General features: G+C 43.9%; 1 protein-coding gene across 14 annotated transcripts in view; it reads left to right on the top strand.

Moving 5' to 3' along the window:
* The window catches only part of adgrl3.1 (adhesion G protein-coupled receptor L3.1), a 114,452-nt gene that overhangs the window by 83,160 nt on the left and 9,625 nt on the right, over positions 1 to 21,667 (top strand). For all 14 annotated transcript variants that reach the window (XM_047333919.1, XM_047333920.1, XM_047333921.1 and 11 more), the window contains 9 exons: positions 2,931 to 3,114; positions 7,366 to 7,488; positions 7,662 to 7,867; positions 8,960 to 9,136; positions 10,011 to 10,220; positions 13,881 to 14,101; positions 16,785 to 16,851; positions 17,840 to 17,931; positions 20,920 to 21,088. In XM_047333919.1, coding sequence (XP_047189875.1) covers positions 2,931 to 3,114; positions 7,366 to 7,488; positions 7,662 to 7,867; positions 8,960 to 9,136; positions 10,011 to 10,220; positions 13,881 to 14,101; positions 16,785 to 16,851; positions 17,840 to 17,931; positions 20,920 to 21,088 — 1,449 coding nt within the window. The remainder of the gene's footprint in view (positions 1 to 2,930; positions 3,115 to 7,365; positions 7,489 to 7,661; positions 7,868 to 8,959; positions 9,137 to 10,010; positions 10,221 to 13,880; positions 14,102 to 16,784; positions 16,852 to 17,839; positions 17,932 to 20,919; positions 21,089 to 21,667) is intronic.

Below are 21,667 nucleotides of genomic sequence, written 5' to 3'. Positions count from 1 at the left end.
GTGTGTGTGTGTGTGTGTGTGTGTGTGCGCCCGCCTGCATGCGCATGCCTACTCTGTAAAAAATAGTCACACCAGAGACACACACACACACACACACACACACACACACACACACACACAAACACACACAAACGAAACTCTTATCTGTCTTTCCAGAGTCTCTCCCCTCTTTGAAGACCCCTAAAGAAAAACCTGTCTCCATTTTAGCCCTCAAATCCTCATACTTGTGCGGATGGAAATGTCACCAACTGCACCAGTGCTTACCCCCACACACACACACACACACACACACACACACAGTCATGTATATTCCATCTCTGACTTTTCTGATGTGGAGATGTCTGGACCTTAAGGAAATCACACCTCTTCTTCTCCTTACGTATCTCTCCTTTCTACAGATGCAATCTCTGCGCCAGTGAATTAAATTTCAATGAAAGGGAAAAAAATCATACGAAATTGAAAATGCGAGATAATCAAAAGTTCGATAAAAAGCAATGAAAAGTTTAATGAGAGTTGAAAGGGGGGGTTATCTGAAACACGTCAAAGTGAGAGCTCTGGAGCAGCACGAGCAGCGCGAGCGAATGGAACGCACAGCGTCCTCTCCTCTTTCTCTGTTGCCTGGACTGTTACTGTACAGCAAGTGGAGCAGAATGATGCACTGCAATGCTTCCCCCAGCCCTTTGTGCACACCCTGAACTACACACACACACACACAGACATACATATGACGTAGGAGCACACACGCCTCCTGCAGCACACATACTTTCACATTAAACAAATGTGTCCGCTCTCTGGCATTTGTGTCAGTGCATGTGGAGGCACTCATTCACGCATTCAATACATTAAGACCTGACTTTTGGTAGTTATCATCAAAATGGTGACTTTACTAAAAGAAAGTCTAATGGGTCAAGAAATGTGAGATCTAAGACAAGCAACACCGGTTCCAAACCAAAGTAGCATGGGAGGGTTCACCTTTGACCTCCCACACTTGCTCTACGTAGCTCGCTGTGTTCAATGAGGGGCTGTCACCGGTGATATGAGGTGTGCTCATATCCTGTTCACTCCAAATTAGGTGACTTGGATAATATGGACAAACTCCTGACTTTTTTTGGGAGACACCAGCTGTCCGTTGGAAAATATTTTATTATTTTTTATTTCAGTTATTATGGAAAAAGTCCTCACAAATCCTCACTTTTGAGAAGCTGGAACCGGCATTTTTCCCCTTGATGTCTGACTTCAGCAGTTAATAATGGGGGGAAACTAAGAAAATAAAACCACACTCCAACCTGGGATAATGCTGAATTTCCGTCGGCCAATGAAACGATGGAGATGGAGAAGTATTTGCGGGTGTATGTGATAACGTGTGTGTGTGTGTGTGTGTAGTTCATATTCACTCCGGCTTATTTTGGTTGTTTGCCGAAGCGGTGGATTAATTAGTTTTTGTTTACATGTAGCCCTCCCAGCCTCATCCGATATGCATTCCAGCTAATTAACTGCCTGGGCTGAAGGAGGACATCATATTATCATATTAGCTTGTTGACTTAACACGCATTTCATGTGTGTGATATACTGTATCTACATTTGGATACAACGGCCCCAAAGTAAACAGGTAGGATTTTGTGGCACTTGCCATCATCACTGATCTGTGTGATCAGCGTTTCTCTATAAGATCCCTTCCCTACCCAGAGTACACACACATACTCATACTCCTTACGGCTTGTCAATTGCTCTTGCTGTCTTTCCACTTCTCCCCCGACCCAGGGTGAGAGGGTCAAATGGTTGACGTGCGGATGCGCACTCTTCCTCTCTGCCCTTTTGCAGTTATGCCGACTGGAGAACCCCTTCTCTCATGGCACCTGCGTTCCCTTTCCCGCTTTCCCCTGCGCCCTCCTCGGGAGAGATGAGCGTTGAATGGGCGAAACATATGTGAGGGATAAGAGCGTGTTTTGCGGAAAGGGTGGTTTACAGTCGGAGCAAAAGAAAGAGGAAATAAAGAGACAGTCGGGGAGTGTGAGATGTGTGTGTTTGATAGCACCTGTATTCGCTTTTTCACCTCTCTTGTTCCCAGTGGACGCCTGTCACCATGGACACTCTGGACAGTTTTATCGCTCTCCACTTGTTCTCCCCCTCTCCAGCGCTCGTGTTTTCTCTCTGTTTCTGTATCTCTCCCAGGGTCTCTAAGGATGTGTGTATATCTGCGTGTGTGTGTGTGTGTGTGGTGCTCATGTGTGAAAATGAGGAGGTGAATTCTTAGGAGCATAAAGGAATGTGAGCTGGAGACAAAATAAGTATTGTCTCACAAAGAGCATTTTGTCCATGCAAGCCAGCTCTTCTCTGTTTAGTTTGGCAATATTTTTGGATTCTGCGCGGCTGGATATGACCCAGCTGACATTATCTGATAAAACTCTCATTTCTTCCCACACCCTCAAGCACAAGTTTTTCTAACTCAAAGATAAGACTGTTGCTTTAAAAGAAGAAGAAAAAAAAAGGAAAAAATAATAATAACTTTACCAGGTTTGGGGATGTAGACACATAGATATTGTAATCTGCTTTAATTAGCTCAGCTTGATGTTTGGAACATCTGTGATGGATTCTCTATCACAACATCCTTTTATAAAGAGTGGTAATGGTGGTAATGAACTTTACATGGAGGAAAACTTTGGAAACATACTTTTTGTTTAATAAATTCTTAACCTTGCCTGCATGGGAATGCCACATTTGCATTGCATTTGTTTGTTGCCATGACAAAAAAAAAAGCCATTGCATTCTCACTGTTGCATCCCATAGACTGCTGTCCTCAGTAGCTATGGTGTTCTAATGATATTTGTACCGCTATCTGCATCAATTTCTCGCATCGGCATCATTGACTGAAACTTTAAGTGTTAGCTTCTTCTTCCGTGTGACCTCATGTGTTTCTACTGCCGCCCCAGGCCATGGTGGAGACGGTGAATAATTTGCTGCAGCCACGGGCCCACTCAGCGTGGAGAGAGCTGCCCACGAGCGAGCAGCTGCACTCGGCCACTCTGCTCCTGGACACTGTGGAGACCGGGGCTTTCATGTTAGCGGACAACCTCCTCAAGACTGACACCGTGCAAGAGACCACCGACAACATACGTGAGTACAGTTTGTTTTTGTTTTATTTTTTTGGGGGGGGGGGGGCTCTCCAGTTGTGTGAACTCAGTTTTGCCCTGTAAGTGTCAAGGATCCTGTCGACATGCCCTCAAGCAAGGCACTTAGCCTGTGCTTGCCGCAGTGGATCAGAACAGTGCCCAAGTGTCGAGGGTTGCGGCTGCACAAGGCACGTCTTAACTCTTTGGAGTGCGAAGTGTGGCTGAGCTTGAACAACAGCATTGGCACAGTTGGTTGACTTTACCTGAATATAATGACATAGATGGAAGAATTTCTAGAACGTGGCCTCATTTTCTTACATTTCAGAGTTTGCGTTAATTTCTTTGTTTTCTATTACAAATCTTATAACAACATAAACCAGCTCAGGCTGCTAAAGATCTCAGAACATGATGTAATATCGTAGTAAGAGGCAACGTTGACGGCAGGATCCGGCAACCTCAGATCTATTTTTTATGGTACAAACAAGAAGTAAAGTACACTATCTAACTTCACAGTGCCTCAAACATCACAGCATCCTTCATGTGTGCAAGCACACACACAAACACACACACACACACACACACACACATGTATTGTAGATGTGATCAGACATGAGTGGACATGAATGGAAATGGGGCAGAATAATGCTGTTGTTACATCGCTTAGAGGGCGGAGCGAAACATATGCACATGCAGGAGAGCTGCAAGGTGAACAAAGAAAACTGCCTTAATAGCATGATAAGTTATGGTTGGTATTATAGGCGGAGAGTGAAGAATATGGGAATCTTTCATTTGTGGAAAGTCAAACATTAAAAATCTGTTAAGTTGTTGACATACCATGACATAAACTTTACATAGTGGATAAACATCTTCAGTATCATTGTGTGTTTTCTCCATAGTACTTTATGACTTTTAAAGAACCTTTTACGAGGACAAGATGTTTTAGGTGTAAATGTTTAAAGTAAAGTACTTTGTGATTCATTTTGTCAAATTCATTATTTGTGTGCATGAATGAACAAAACACAAATCTGTAATGTGACGAGACGTTAAAGGGATGACAAGAGTAACCGTGTATTATACAGTCAAAATCTGAACCGTTTTCACGTTTCTCAGTCCAAAATCAAACTGAAAAACAAAATTTGATTCATTTCTACTCTGTGACATCTTTTACCGTGTATCTCGTGCTGCGGTATATAGTAATATAATGTGGCTTAATCAATATCTAGTATTGTATCATCTCTGTATAAGAGTGAGTGTTGAGTGGCTCCATAATCTCCTGAGCCTGGCCTGACAATCATGAATGATTATATTTAGTAAACTGTTTGCCTGTTTTAGTATCCAATTACAAATCTGTGCTCTTAGAGTATAAAAGCAAAGAATAAAAAAAAATTATATATATTTTATCTCATTATAAATTGTTGTTCGTGCAATAAAAAAAAGGTCTTTTGGTAGAATTCACCCATCACCGTGTACATAACAGACTATGTGTGTTTTCAGCTTTGCATGTCGGTTCTATTATGTGGAGCAGGCACATGAATCTGTCAAAGAGGGGTCATGATGAAGAGGTACAGGTTGTTGTGTGAGAGGCTTTGAAGGATAAACTCCACAGAGACCCAACTTAATCTAACAAAAAACAGGGAAAGTAACGGCCCTGAGGCTTCTAATGCAGGCGTGAATTGTTTGCCAGAGGAAATAATTTGTATTTATTTATTTTTCAGTTTTTTTGTTCTTCCTTCCACTTGTAGGAGGAATTGACAAAACAGGAACAAAGTTAGTTATTAGGGCCCTGTGCACACCCCCTTCCCTCTCCTCTCTATTTCGCCTCCTTCCATCATCCTTTCTCATCTTCCCTCACTGATCTTCTCATCACTGGGCGATGGAGTAAGGCAGAAAAACTGGAGAGCGAAAAGCCTCTCTGCTTTTTATGCCTCTAGATGATGACATATATGGGAGCCATCGTTTCATCTGCGCCCAGACCAGCGCCTTGCTTGCATCTGTTTCCCTTGATTAGCCCGCTGTTTACTCCCCTTTTGATTTAATATTTCAAAATTTCCCACACAACATTCGCTCATTACTCGAATTCGGCGGACTTCTGTCACTCATGAAAAGTCGTAGAGGGGGAGCAGTGGGGGAGAGAGAACTGAAGATGCTGAATCGAGGACGAGGCTGGATGGGTGCATGCTTGTGAGTGATGGTGGTTGTGGAATGTCAAATGATGCTCTGAGGGGTTTTTTTTCGCTCACTTTCACATCAGTGAGCAATGAAATCACAGCTATTTAAGTCAGAGAACGCGGTGGAAATGGTACCGTTTTTTTCCCGATCATTCACACAGAGTGTAAGAAGTCAGTGCTTCCAACATGACTTTGTCTTGTTCTTGCTTAAGTTTGAGTAAAACAGTCCATTCCCAGCAACTGCCCTCCTACCCCATTTTTACCTAACATAATTTGTCGACTTGTATCTCATCCAAATTGTGCCTCCTAAACAAAGCATGGTTACATAAACAGTCTCCGAGATGTAGGCTAACACATCTCTGAAGGACTTAAAACAGGAAATTATCTTTTAGTGGAAAATATTGTCTCCGCTTTCGTCTCCTTTTTTTGTGCCGTTAATCTTCCCTTCCAGCTAATCCAGTGGGCAGATCCACTGTGATTATCTCCCCCCTTTATTCATAACTGGCCCGATACCGCCTCTCATCTCTTTCTCTCTCTCTCTCCATTCCTTCCCTTTCTACTCTTCTCCCGTCTCCTTGAACATCTTAAGCCGTCTCCCCCCTTTTTTATGGCCATCGGATGAGAGTGAGTGACACGGACAGCGTATTTGAATGATGCAATTAAAAGAAGCGACGGCAGCCACTGTAGGTGACTATTGTGTTGGATTGTGTGTGTGACTATGCGCTGCAGTAATATCGAGACGAATAAATAGTGTTATTATTAGAACCAAATCAGTGATTTGAAGGTAACAGCGGTAACAGCGTGAGTGTGTGATAACGATAATGAACAAGGGTGTTTTTTAGGAGCAGGATTGTCATGACAAGGATCCTTTAATTAGATTAGACTCAGTGTGTTTTGATACCCCGCCGCTGTCTGTGTGTGTGTGTGTGTGTGTGTGTGAGTGTGTGTGTGTGTGTGTGTGTGTGTGTGTGTGTGTGTGAGTGTGTGTGTGTGTGTGAGTGTGTGTGTGTCCGCCTGTGCATAGCTTGAATGTGTAGTTTGGCTCATGTGCAACTGAGGGACACTTAACCAGTGTTTCTCTTTCTTTCTGCCAGTATTTGCATATCAGTATCTCTGTTTACGTCTGGTGCATAAATCTCCTCTCTCCCATACCTTTGTATCTCTCGCCTTTGGGCCCCATCTTTTTTTACTCCATGAGAAAACATAGTCTTCTCCGCTCTAGTCCTCTCCTTGCTCCCCCTCCCATCCATTCGGCCCCCTCTGACTCGCCCGCTTTCTTTTTTACCTCTTCCCAGCACTTCTCCCTGACCTCTTCAACTCCCTTTCAACCCCCCCTCTGCCACTCCACCTCCTCTTCCACTCTCATTTCCATTTGAACATGTCCTTGTGTTGTTTATTTGATCAGGGAGCTGTTTTCACTGCAAAAGCATTGTCTAAATCACCAAATCACTCTGAAGCACAAGATAGCAATACACCAAAGGTATAATTAGTCCTTAATTAGAAACTTTATCTAATACATTACACGGCCGTAATCAGGAACGTGCTAACGAACCTGGATGGTGAAATTAGATTCCCACAATGCAAGAGACAGGCTGGATTCTCCCCCTTCCTGTCTTGGACCAGTTGCCTGAAGACGTTGTTGCCTTTTTAGCATGAAAATCCAAGTCATTTCACTCTGATGTGAGCTCTTTCGTTTTCTTTGTTTAGGGAAAGCTAGAAACCGCCGCAGGATTCTGGCCTGGGCTCTGCTGTTAAGCACTTAGTGAGAAAACATGGCTATTACAAGGGGCTGCAAATCACATGCTATGCTATGATTTGACATTACTGTGCGTGTGCGTGTGTGTGCGTGTGCGTGTGCGTGTGTGTGTGTGTGTGTGTGTGTGTGTGTGTGTGTGTGTGTGTGTGTGTGTGTGTGTGTGTGTGTGTGTGTGTGTGTGTGCGTGCGTGCGTGCGTGCGTGCGTGCGTGCGTGCGTGCGTGCGTGCGTGCGTGCGTGCGTGCGTGCGTGCGTGCGTGCGTGCGTGCGTGCGTGCGTGCGTGCGTGCGTGCGTGCGTGCGTGCGTGCGTGCGTGCGTGCGTGTTATACAGAGTTGGAAGTGGCCCGGCTGAGCACGGATGGGAACCTTGCCGACCTGACATTCCCTCAGTCAGAGCTACATGGAAACTCCATCCAGCTGTCAGCCAGCACTCTCAAACAGCACGGCAGAAACGGTAGAGGAGAAATCTATCTCTCTCGCTCCTACTCTCACAATGAAATCTATGACTGCTGTCTCTCTCCTTCGCTAGTGACAATGCCACTTGCAATCTATTTCTGTCGTGACGGTGTAAACCAGCAATAATCCAGCGCTCCTCTTATACGTTCCTGTGTGTGTGTCTTCTTACAGGTGAAATCAGGATGGCCTTTGTCCTGTACAGGAACTTGGGTGCCTACCTGTCGACGGAGAACGCCAGCGTTCGACTGAGCAGCGAGGCGGTCTACCCTAATTACTCCGTCATCGTCAACTCTCCAGTCATCACAGCATCCATTAACAAGGAGAGCAACAAGGTCTACCTGTCTGAGCCCGTGGTCTTCACCGTCAAACACCTGCAGGTAAGTAAGCTGCCAAGGTCGCTACCTCTTTTTGTAAACATTAAAAATAAATCACTTGCTGCTTAATGGAAGAAGAACAAATAAATGTTAAAGGAAAAGGCTGCGGATATTCTTAATTCATTAAAACAATTAATTCATTTTTTCCTACCAACTAGTATTTTTGCGTCACCATAGCTTGGGGCCGTTTACTGCAGACTTTGGGCTTTTTGACTTGCCGACATTTTACATACACAAAAAAAATTATATAACACACTGGAGGAAACTGATAAAGCACAATTTGTCTCCTTTAAAAGAATGAGGAATGGGTTTGTGACTGACGGCCACAGGCGGAGTAGGGAAGTCAGAAAATCCCAGAAGAGAAGAAGAAAGAAACATAAAAACATAATTAGCACAGCTTAGAAAAAGATCCGAAAGGTCTGACAGTTCACTTGCAAATCTTCTTATCATGATCTGTGACTTGCTTTGACTCTTCCCAGATGACATGGAAAAAGCTCTGGAACCAGCAATAATCACACACTGAATAAAGCTTCAAATGTATATTTCAAAATGTATATTTCTATATTGAATTTCATATCCACCAAGCAAAGGCTTATCCACTGGATGATCTAACTTATTGGCAGCAAGAGATGAAAAAAAAATCTCCACAGTTCCACTTGCTCATTTCGAGATAACTTCACTGTTCCAACACACACACACACACACACACACACACACACACTGCTTCATCAGTTTACACGACACGAGCGGCTCCTACACTCACACTCTCACACAACGAGCAGGGACACAGCACCGTCACCTCCTGCCATGGCTCCATGTTTATTTGTTGCTGCGTTCTCTCATTCTGTCCCTTCTGTTTGTTGTTTTGTTGTCGGTGTGTGTTTGACTCCTTTTCTGTGTTTCTTCCTCTCCACCAATTCCTCCCACCATTTTTCTCGCTTTTTTGTTGGCTCCCCCACCATTTTCATGCTTCTTCCTCCCACCTCCCAATGACTAAGTATCTGTTCTCTGTCTCCTTGATCTCCCACCCCTCCTCATTTCCCTCTTCCTCTCTCTCTCTCTCATTCTAACTCTCTCTCTCTCTCCTCGTCCTAGCATTCGGAGGAAAACTTCAATCCCAACTGTTCCTTCTGGAGCTACTCCAAACGCACCATGATGGGATCCTGGTCTACACAGGGCTGTCGTCTGCTGGCCACCAATCGCACACACACCAGCTGCTCCTGCACACACCTCACCAGCTTCGCAGTGCTTATGGCCCACGTGGAGGTCAAGGTAGGCATTTATTCTGCCGTGCGCTGCCAGGGGGGGGGAGGGGCAATATCAAAGGGTCAGTTGTTCATCATTTGATTAGCAGTGGCTGGCAAGGCTGGTCAACAGATATTGGCAAAAAAACAGGGGGAAGGAAGGAAGAGAACAGAAAATAGATTATAACTCTCCAGAGTTTTGGGAATTCTGAGTAATCGTATTTAACATGGGGAAAAAAAATCTGCACTTCAACCAATACATTTAAAAAACTTAATCAGAGACCAGTGAGCTGCTGGTCTGATTTTATTGCAAATAGTATAATTATCTGACCAGAAAGGGAAACTATTTATTTTGATACCCATGAGTCAGAGTGGGCAGGGGATAAAAACCTTTTTGTCCCGCTGTGTGTGGGATAAGTACGTGTCGTCTCCATCTTTTGTTAACGTTAAGGCTTAAGTTCCCTTTTCACAAATGGGCCCTTGTAGCTCTGTATAATGTGTGACACCCCATCTCTCCCTCTGGGCCAGGGGATGTGTGTTACTTCTGAAGGGGTCATGGTCAGAGCTAGCTTGGCAGCCCCGTGTGAACACGGTGAGAGGGTTTGAGCAGTAGATCCATCACAGCAGTGCAATGTTGAACATTGCTCTGGCTGCCAGGTTGCAGGACACTGATGGATAGAACCAGTACACCTGTGCAACGCAGCGTAACGCTGTGGCCCTGAACGCTCAGCGACACACAGGCAGACTCACATCAGTCAGGGGAGAGGAGGCGTCTGTCTGTGTCTGCTTTCACTGTATGTTACAACAATATGGCTTGCGAGACTGAAGCTAAGCTTGTACAGTGTGTGGCCGTTTGATAATCCACTCAAGAATGTCTCTCTCTTTTCTTGCATGTCTCACAGAAAGCAGACAGTATGCATGACCTGCTCCTGGACGTGATCACGTGGGTGGGGATCCTGTTGTCGCTGGTTTGCTTGCTTATCTGCATCTTCACCTTTTGCTTCTTCCGCGGGCTGCAGAGTGACCGCAACACCATCCACAAGAACCTCTGCATCAGCCTCTTCATCGCCGAGTCACTGTTCCTGGTCGGGATCAACAGGGCCGATCAGCCGGTGAGAAGAGGGGGGGTTTTCTTCCAGCTTGTCTGTTTGTGAGCAGGGTAGCTCAAAAGGTGCACTGGTTTGGCCCCAGGCACGGTTACAGGAGATTCAATCTTGGGAGGGATCCAGATCCGGATCTGGATTAAGACATTTTTTGAAGGTGAAAGCTCAGCTTTAGCGGCGGTCTGCACTCTCGGAGTGCTCCTGTTTGCATGTGTATCTATGTGCAATATGCAGATTCTGCTTACCCACAAGCTATGACAAGCAGATCAATATTTAAAAGATGAAAAAGATAAACAGATAAATAAAAACAACTCTTTTACTCACAGGGAACAATTGAAACCATTTTTATTCATGCAGTGCTGGCACAGGCTTGGCATAATTGTCCACTGACCGATGGCACTGATTATACTGCGATGTTGCCAGAGTAAATTGTGAAGTGTTTACTAACTTGATGTCAGTGGTTGACCACATTACCGCAACGTGAATAAGAAAGACCAGAATTATTAGTGTTACCAGAATGAATCAAAACTGACATCTCTGCGGGTGGCTATTAAACAAACAATGTCTCTGTATTCAAATAGCCATAGTTATGCAAAAGAAGAAAAAACAGCAGTGACCTGCACTGATTACTGGATTTGTTGAAACTGCACATGCTTGAGTGGAAGAGGTGCACGAAAACATATCTCAGATTAATCATTTTGCAGTTTGTGGCTAATTCAGAATGCATTGCCAATCAACATCTATATCAAATGTAACGGAGCCAAATTAGTTTTTTGTATATATTTATTATATTTAGGTTACTATTATTATGCTTTATACAATATCATACTTCATGAAAAGTAACCCAAATTAAATAAATATGTAGACTACAAAAACTAATTTGGCTCTCCTTTGGTCCAGTACCAGTTGTATAAATGATTCAAAAAAAATTTGCACATATACGAGATAATCTGTTAAAGCTTTGTCTTATTTCAGCCGACTTCATGCTCTGCTGCAGTCCACACTTGCAATTGTTAGTCATTTCCCCCCTCAGGCAACAGTAGCAGGGGATCCTGCTGGTTGTAAGGAGATGAGATGTGTGTAAGCTAATAAAAAAAAAAGAATCACAAACAAAGCCATATGAGTTCAACCTGTATTTGACTGTATGCTGCCCACACCTCACTGCGAAATTGTAGAATTACCTTGTTTTAAATGAAGCCCCGTGTACTAAACAGAATTGTGGTATTGATTTTTTAATGCACAGGGATTTTGAAATACTAACTTAATTTTGTCTCCTTACAAAAATGTAGATCTAATGCATTAATTCGTTTTTCCAGGATTCCTGAGATTGAAAAGAGAAGAATAAAATATCACAATCCCTTTATTGTCATGGTACATAGTACAACTGAATTGCAATAGGTATCGTATTAATAGTAGGTATAGAAGATTATTTTATAGAAATGTTACATTGCTCACGAGCAGGGTTCATGCCAGATCAAATAATGCATGTGGCATTCAGATTCGACCTTGGGTTTTATTCTTTGTCACTTTGTTTTTTTGTATTGGATATAAGTCATTGTGTGCATCAAAATGTCAAGTAGCATTCAATGATTCCTGTACGTTCTAGTAAAAGCTGTTCACAAATACAGTGCAGTACATTCTACATTACATATGGTCATCGCGGTTATTAGTCAAAGCCCAACCTCTCACGGACCCGTATCAGGTTGACTGGCTCAAGGGAACCCAGCTCATGGTGTATATAATCCTTATGGTCTGCCTTCAATATGCCAATCACTGATTAGGACCGTAAACCTCATTTGACTGTCAGCATTTACAAAAAAAGAAAAATCGAATGATCCCGAGATGAGATATTTAATTTCTCTGGGCAAGGTCACGTAAATATAATGCGTTAATGAGTTTGAACTACGGCATATGTAGCCTACACAATGTTGTTTCTCACTTTGCAGACAAACAGTATCAGTGCAGGTAACCCGTTATTTTTGTTTTGTTTTTTGTTAACTGGTTCAATCATAATTTAATCATTATGAAGTAAATGCCTGTGGGGGAGGAAGTACTCTGGGGTATAGCCTTTACCTCCCCCATGGTAAAGTGTTAGAAAACGCCAGATGCGTTTGCATCCTGCAGCGAGCTCAATGAGGAAACAACTCTGAACAAATGTGATATGATGTGTTTTGACATTGAGGTTTGTGTATTTGTCTTTGTCTCCGTGTGTGTTTGTGTTGGGGGGGATCATGTGTCTTTGTGTGTGTGCTCCTGTATCGGCGTGTGGCGTTCTGCCGTTAATTACTGGTGACTATTTGTGACCTCCATTAACATCTTCAGCGTCACTCAGCTCACAGACGGTTAAGCCAGTAATTCCAGCAGGAAAAGTAAATGACTTTGCATAATCAGCCACTTTTTTACCTGTGCGTGCGTGCGTGCGTGTGTGCGTGCGTGTGTGTTTGCCTGTGTGTGTGTAAGCTACACTGTGTGATCATTAGGAATGGAAATGAGTGACTCCCTCGCCCCCTAAACTCATTGTCTCTCAGACATTAGGTAATTGTCTCTCGCCGAAAACCCCTCCGTGATAAAAGTCTGTCTGTTTGCTCTCCCATTCAGTGATTTAGGAGAGACTCTTTAGATTAGAACATTGCCGTTGAACGTGACGGGCCAAATCTCACCGCTCATTCTTCCCTCTTTTCTTTCGTAGCCCTCTTTTCTTTCCACCCTACTCTTGAAATTGTTAATGTAGTTTTAGGTTTGATACCCCTCTTTCATTTTCCTACAGCTCATCCTGTGCTGCTCAGTTTTCACATCCAGATCAGTCTGTGCAGGTTTTTTTTTTAAGTGTTATATCATCTGCCTCTCTAACTCTACTTACCAGCTACTTGCAATGGTAATTACTCACTTACCACTGGTTAGTACAAGTAGTTAGAATTCCCGTTACCATTAACATATGACAAACTAAATGATCAATATCCACAGTATTAAAAGAATAAAAACGGTTCCCCCTCAAGAGATATTCAGTTTCTTAACTGATGTTACTGCCAGCTTGTCGGTGCGTGTCATTTCAACTTTGTACCTTTCATACCAAGTTGCTGAGTCATTTTGAGGCAGTTTCACTTATTTCGTTCATCCTCGGCTCTGACAAAAAATCGTATTGTATATTCAACAGTGCTAGCAAGTAATTCGCCCTCCTCAATAACCCAGTTCCCCCCTCCTTTCTCTCGGCCTCCTTTGATTCTGTTTGAAATGCGGTCAATCAGCGCAGGCTGCAGCACCAACTTGTCACTTGTATTTTCCCATCTATCTTCTTAAATAACTTGTAGATGCAGCAGCGGGGTAAAGTGTGAAGGAGGCTCAACCATTATTGCTATCTAGAAGTGATTTAGAGTCATTCTGTCTCCTGTAATGGCTGTTATAGTATACTATGATTGTGAGTTCCCTCGACAGCTTTTTGCCCCATATTCTCCCTCCCCGTGTCTATCCGAGAATCGGTAGACCTATGTGAATATGATAAAGTCTGACTCTTTCATCTGACATGCTTTTATCGCCTGCAGTGCTTTTGTGTCTTTTTTCCTACTGGCTCATAAGTGCAGGTTTTCCACCGGATTAAATATTTCCTGAGCATCATTGTATGCAATGTAACTGTATTCCTAAATCCTCTCCATCTTTTCTCTCCCTCACCAGATTGCCTGTGCAGTCTTCGCAGCCTTGCTCCATTTCTTCTTCTTGGCAGCCTTCACTTGGATGTTCCTGGAAGGGGTGCAGCTCTACATCATGTTGGTGGAGGTGTTTGAGAGTGAACACTCCAGGACTAAGTACTTCTACCTGGCAGGATACGGAGTGCCTGCTGTCATAGTGGCCGTCTCTGCTGCAGTGGACTACAGGAGTTACGGCACCGACCGAGTGTAAGGATAGAGCGGAGACGAAGAGAGCGTAGCATGAAGGAAGAATGGATGACGTGGGGGGGGGGCGGGGGCGGGGGGGGCCTGCTGTCATTTTGGCTGTGTCTGCCACAGTGGACTCCACAAGCTGTGGCACCTCTGAAGAGTCAATTCAGAGAGGCTGAGTGAGGCAGACGAGGATGGAAGAAGCGGGTAGAGAGTGGCTGCATGACCACAGCAGCATCAATGTGTGAATATGGCAGGATTTAACTGTCGGAATAGGAGGAGGGGGGCAGCACGGTGGAGCAGACTGAGGAAGAAAATGAGTGATTTAAATGTGTGAGTGTGAGAATGGAGGGATGGAAACAGGGGCGGCGGGCTCGTCTGTCAGAGTGTGCACACATCCATATTGGTCTTAACTTGTGTGTGTTGAAAAGAAAAGGGAAAAAAATGCTGGCTCCCCCGAGGAAGTGCAGAGTAGAGAGAGGGATGAGGACATACATTAGGTGCCACATGGTAACTTATTCATGCATGCTCGACTTGTCCAACTGGAGACACAGAGTGAAAAGGCAGCCGGCATCTCATTCATATGAAGTATATGCATAACAGGCCACCTACAAATACACTCGAGTGAACATAATAACAGTTTCACATGCGTGACCTGTCCACTCCGTTCGTGCTGTGACTCTGAAAAGAGGCCACATTTTTATTCATACCGCGATATGCATACGATATGCATAATGGGCATAAATGTATATGGTGCACTATGCATGTCCTTGACCTGTCCTTCCACTTTTGTGGCTGTAAGTAAGGACATTATCAATGTGTACATTGCATTGAAGAACTTTTATTGGGGAAAAAATCTCCATCCTCAATTGCTAATTAATGAGCGGCCCCATATAGAAAGTGAAATATGACAGGTCACTATAGGACTGTTAAATGATTCACATGCTCAAATGCTCACGTTTTCCGCCGCTCGCGGGGCCTTTTGGTTGGGAGACGAGGAAAAGGATTGAATTTAGCAGCGTTTAAGCGTCAGGTCCACACCGGTCCGTATGCCACTTAGATCAATATTTCATTGTGGGATGATCATTAAAACATGAGTGTCTGAATGCCAAGCTCAGGGTGAATAATCAGACTGCATTCCATTAGCCACCAGACGAGGAGACTTGCCTTGACAATAGCTGTGGTTTAATAGTAAAAATGCAAAATTAAGTGGCATGTTGTGGATGAATAATGGTCGAGCCAATCACCCAAACCGCACTGTAATCAGTGGGGGTGTAAAAGACTAATTTCAACAAAAAAATATATTCTGCTAGTTCACCCAAACAACAGTTTTTTTTTCTCGTTCTACTTTGAATGACCCTGTGCCTCATGGATTGAAAAAAGAAACGGATAACTACTTTCAAAGTACCTTTCATCAAAAGCAGAAACTTAGTTATGCGACTCATTTATCAGTCCAGTCTTGAAAATGGCACCGCTTGTCACGTTTGACATAACACATTGAAACAAAACCCCTGCAAATATCATCTGCCATCCCTGCTGTGTCACCTTGACACAAAACGCGCAACCCCCCCCCCCCCCCCCCCCCCACATTAGCCAGTGGCACTGAGTCTCTTTCACAGCCAGCAATGAAGGTGGCTCTGACTTAGCAAAGGAACCCTAATGGAGGATACAGTGACACAGTCAGGGACCCATAATGGAGGGCTCTCTAATGTGGTGGAAATTGAAAGATTAATAATTCAGAAGCAGCTGGTCATGAATCAGTCGGCCATTTTGCTCTGGCAGTTTTTTCTCTGTTCCTTTTTTTTTGTGCAACCCTTTGGGTCTGACCTCAGTGGAGGGCAGTCAGGGACTTTTATCCCCCTCTCCTGCTTACTGCAATTGATGAGTGAAGATGTTTGGGGTAATGTAATTTAGCATACAGCGGTATATCTTTTACTACCAACTCTAACCTTGTGGTCAGAAATATTTGCCTGTGTGTGTGTGTGTGTGTGTGTGTGTGTGAATGTGTGTGTTTGTGTGCGTGCATGTGTGTGTCCCCTCTCCTTTAACCTCACCACCGCCACTCCCAGACTCCATAAATAGCTGGGTGTGAGGGCTGCATCCATAACTCAGTATTAAAATGAACACAGTCATGTCATATTTTTGCGACTGCAGGATGTGGCTGTGTCATATATCAGTGCCCTAAGGGGGAAGTAAGGGTTTATTTATCACAGGTGCTCATCCCTTGCCGTCTCCCCCTCTGTGTGTGATGTATATTTCAGGTGTGTGTGCATATATACTGGATGTGTATTTTTTCTCCATCCTGCAACACTTTTCTCACTGTTCTCCATCTCTTTCACTTTTTCATCCACACCAATTCTTTTTGTCCTCCCTCTAACCTGATGCATATGATAAACTATGTGGCATGTACTGTATGGCTTTTTTTTTGCGAGCGTGGGTGCGTGTGTGTGTGTGTGTGTGTGTGTGTGTGTGTGTGTGTGTGTGGTAACTGTGATGCATGTCCTGTCCTCTGATGGTAAATCCTTGCTACCCTACATCCATCTGAGACTGGAGCATGTTTTTAGTCCCTGTGCGTCTTTCCTCTCTCCTGTTCTTCTTCCCTCTGTTTCTCATGCATGATGTCTCTCTTTCTCTCGCCCTCTCTCCCCCCTGTCTCTGCCTCTTACTCACTCCTTATCTTATCTTCTCTCTGTCTCTCTAGGTGCTGGCTGCGATTGGACACATACTTTATCTGGAGTTTCATAGGCCCCGCTACCCTCATCATCATGGTGAGATACACTTAGTGTACATGCATGCTCTCACACGCTCAGCGACATGTACAGAGTAGACCGGGTCATGCATGTTCGTGCAAAAATGACGTTGCTTCATAAAGGTGTTTGATAATCTCCAACAATGTTTACCTGACCTCTTCGTAGTGTAAATGGAAGCAGATGGAATTTTGTGCACATTCAGGGCTCAGCCCAAACGTAAGTTGGTCGAGGGCCGTGTTACCCCAGGGAGATGAAGAACATTTTCTCAGATTATATTACATTGCTTGAAGGAACAGGACAGTATCACAGTGACAATGAATGATGATTCATCAGTTAACAAACTCTTTTGAGAAGCAGGAAGTGGCACCCTTCCTACGTTGAAAAAGTAAATAGAGACAGAAATAGAGAGTGTGTGTGTGTCTATATATATATATATATATATATATATACTGTGTATATATTAGAAGAGAAAGGTAGAATGAAAGCAATGGGACATGTTCCCAATTAGGTGAATGTCAGCATGTACACTGATGCTCTGTACTCATTTTAGAAATGTCAGCCGGGCCATCACTGATCTAACTGGGGCTGTAAGTGGGAGCAGTGCAGGTGGGACTGCTCTGTTATGACTCCACACCCATCGGTAACATATACAGCCTTGGAGACCGTACACAACAGCCCAGACGAGTTATTATTAAACCACCCAATCTTAGCAATAGGTAGGCCAGCAGAAAAGACGGCAACTGTGCGAATTGGATTTTTATTACAGCAATGATCCTCGACGGTTGCAACGACTGCTGTATTTTCCCTGATGCTCAAGCTGCTGTATTTTGAGCACATAAAGGGTTGTCGATTGTCGGCCGATACTGTCCCCAAGCCAATTACTGCGGGAAGGGAAAATGAAATGCTATGCACTGTGTGTGAGTGAACTGTGGTGGTGACAATGTGTCTTTAATTAGGCTCATCGCTGCAGACTAGTAACTTGCGTGTGTATGTGCGTGTGTTTCAGCTGAACGTAATCTTCCTCGGTATCGCTCTTTACAAGATGTTCCATCACACGGCCATTCTCAAACCAGACTCTGGATGTCTGGACAACATCAAGTAAGTGGATGTGTGTGTGTGTGTACCGCTCTGCCGCCGCAGCACTGCTCTTGGTTCTGAGAGTGGGAGCGATTATGCAGGACTGGGAAGGTCAAGTTCAAGGAATAGTTTGACATTTTTGGAAAATACACGTATTCCCTTTTTGTTTGTCAAGATAATACCAATCTCGAGTCTGCAAGGCGAATACAGCATGCACTGGACACAGTCTTTGGGTTTAGCGTAAAGATTGAGGCTACTTGCACATCGTTTCTTTTAAAAAGCATAGTTCACGCCTGCGGTCCACACAACTCTGAAGTTTCCGAGCCCCCTAAACAGAAAAGTTTGGAAATGCCGCTTGTCCCGTTTTAGATTGAAAACTCCGGGGTTGCGTTGTAGTATTGATTTGGAAACGATGACATAGTCACCAGCATGCAAAACATTGTGAACACTTAGTTCCACCTCGTCATCGGTCCAAGAGAAGAAATCCCTATTCTTTCTTGTCACCATTGATGTTCTTGATTGTAGTATTTTCTGTAAGTAAAGCAGGAGTGAAATCTATCCTGGCCCTGTCCAAATGTAATAGTTGGTCTATTACTTAACGCTCACAATCATACACATTATCTTGTTTGTTTGATCCACACAAAAAAAAATGAAATGTAAAAATGACAAGTTGTGCCTTTGTGTGGAGGCATGACGTTGTAATAGTGAACTCTAGATTTTGTTACCTTGTAAGCCAGTCTTGCTCTTTCCAGTTGCAATGCTAAGCTAAGCTCATAGTCTGCTGGCTGCAGCCGAGTGGTATCGATCTTCTCACCCAACTCCTGACAAAATGCACACACACAAAAAGAAAAAGCGCATTTACCAAAATGTCAAACTCTCCATTTTAAATTTAATAACCATCAGCCTGTTTTCGCACAAAGCAAATGTCCGACATTATTCCAAGACACCACCCACTGAATTCATCCTCAAGTCACCCTTAGAGAATATCACTGAAATATGACTTCATTCCCGCAGAACACTGAAGCTCTGGCGACTAAGCTAACTAATCAGGATTGTGTTATTCCTTCTTCCAGTGCAGCCCGAGACAAAAGGCTCAGTCTAATTCAAACAATATGCCATGGTGCAGAGCTCACCCCTTACTGAGGCGCAGCTCAGACTTTATAATGAAAATTACAAAATGGCTCACTCATTTGATACATCATTTAAATATCACTGCCAATTTATCTTTCATGACAGCAGTTTTAAGCAGGATTGCAAGCGGGAAGCGTTTTCCGACATAAAGACGAAACCAGCCCATCTTTGCTCCGCTGCAGTTCAGAGGAATGAGATCAAAAAGCCGGATGAAAGATAAAATTAAAGAATTATTTAGAACACAACCCTTTTTTCTTTTTCTTTTTGACACACGTCCATTATTCTTCCTGAGCATACTGAAGGCTGAATAGATTTTGATGTATTTCACTTCATTATTGTATCATTTACTTGTTAATCATCATCATGCCTTTTTTGTCTTATTATTTTTCTCTTCCTTTTGTTTTTCTTTTGTCTCTTTAACACCAAGCCATCATGTGTTGTCTTTGTTGTGGATTGGCTCCGGTAAGGCCACTCTCCAATCCGATGCCTGTCGTCCTCCTGGACACTTTTTGATTGGTGTATTCATCATCTTGTTTGTCTGTGGAACCTCCTTAGAGTCTGTGCACATCCCGTAATTAACCATTAACCTGCCTTGTAAAACGGATCACTTGCTCGTGTGTGATTTGTGAGCTCCTATGACCTATAGACCTAATGTGCTATTGAAATATTATAATGGTGCGATGTGAATGAGGGGACACAGAGCTGAGAGAGAAACCATGACTCAAGGGAGCACTGGAAGGAGAGCTGGAATGGAGGGATGGAAAAGAGAGGGATGAGTGTACCCTTTATTGAAGAGGGTCGTCAGACGAGCTTTATTGGAGGTCCTGTCTCGCCTGAACGGTGCCACAGAGGGCAACATCGAATCAATCACCTCAGTCTCACTCACTTACTCTCTTCTTCCTCTCTTCCTTCCGCCTGACTCTTCTGATATCTCTCCCTCTCTCCCTTTCTCTCTTGGGCCGCCCCCGTTTCTTTCTTTACCCCTTTCCTTTGTCTCCATGCCTCACATGAGAGTTGATCGCTGCCCAGTCAGCCAATCAAATTAACAGCCATCATCGCGGCTGTGGCGGACCCGACACCACGACCTTTACTGGGAAAAGTTATTTATAATGGGCGTAATGTCCGTCTACTTACTGCCCAGTGGAGCCGCTCACATAGCCACACACACACATGCTCACGTGCACGAGCTCAGGCGAGGACTTACAATGCGTACGCGTGCCTCGCCGTGACCACCTTTCTCTGACATTTGGCCTTTATGAGTCATTTCTACATTTATTTGAAATGGGGCTCCATAGCCTTAAAAAACTTTTCATGAAATTCGATTCCATTAAACTGTTATCGTCACATTTGCTCCAACAGAATTCAGGACCCCACTTCTGCCTGCGAAAACTTTTTTTGCCCTTTGCCGTGTACTTTGAATGACAGAGTGTGGCTCTGCCCCGGAATGTGCTTTGTCGAGAGTGGCTGACGTCAGCCTGCTTCTGAACCTCCCCTGCCTCTCACTCTCTCTCTCTCTCTCTCTCTCCCTCTCGAGATAATATCTAAATCAGCGAATCCCCTGTCTCTCTTTTCTCTCAGTATTTTCGTAAGAGTATATAATACTTTTAGGCAACACACCTCCCACTGTTTCCCTCATCCCAGAAACTGAGTGAACCCTCCTTAACCCTTTTTCCCCTGCCTCATAGTCCCACATACATTAGATGTGGATGAATAGCTTTTCTTATTTCAGGGAAAAGAGACAACCCTCTCATATGATCCTACTTACAATTCCGCCTGCAAAATAGCCTTTATATATTATATTACTTGGCAGATATTTTTAAGACTTGAGGACATATATGAATATTGTTCTTGATGATTTCTCCTGCCCTTCTTTTGTAGGTCTTGGGTGATTGGGGCCATCGCTCTGCTGTGCCTGCTGGGCCTGACCTGGGCTTTCGGCCTCATGTACATCAACGAGAGCACCGTGATCATGGCCTACCTCTTCACCATCTTCAACTCGCTGCAGGGCATGTTTATCTTCATCTTCCACTGCATACTGCAGAAGAAGGTGAGGCAGGCAAAGACACAGCTGACAGAAATAGACAAGTGTGTCAGGTAGACATATAAAAACACAGAGAGACGAACATGCTAGAATTGATCAGCAGGGGACACCAAAAATATCTGCAGAGCTGTCACAGGTTTGATTGGTCATTGGGTAACCCTGCCACCTGCTCAGTTCTCACGTTTCAACTCTCTCTCTCTCTCTCACTTTTCACTGTCTGACAGCAGGTAACAGACTTAGCCGTCGGTATTCCGGCGTGTCTGTCATCCGCCAACAGAGAAGACAGTTTTTCAGCACCATCAGGCAGGGTCACCAAGCCCGAAATAGCATTATTTTTCAAATCTTTGATAACATTTAGCTCCAGTTGTTTTAAAGCTTGGACACATGCAGAGGAAATGTAGTGTATGTGTATTTTGTTGTCTTAAGTGGCTGTAAATTCAGTGATTCAACACATTGACCTCCCTCACACCCCTTCACCCCCCCTTGCATTTTGAAAAGACAACATTATATATTTCCATGTACTTTGGGTTTGTTCAGCCCAAAGGATTAGGGGCACTTGTGAGTACATATGTGTCACTTTCTAAA

The sequence above is a fragment of the Scophthalmus maximus genome, chromosome 8 (assembly GCF_022379125.1).
Source record: "Scophthalmus maximus strain ysfricsl-2021 chromosome 8, ASM2237912v1, whole genome shotgun sequence".
In the NCBI taxonomy this organism is placed as follows: domain Eukaryota; kingdom Metazoa; phylum Chordata; class Actinopteri; order Pleuronectiformes; family Scophthalmidae; genus Scophthalmus; species Scophthalmus maximus.
Note: the sequence above shows the minus strand (reverse complement) of the source record. Positions and strands in the feature narration are given on the sequence as shown.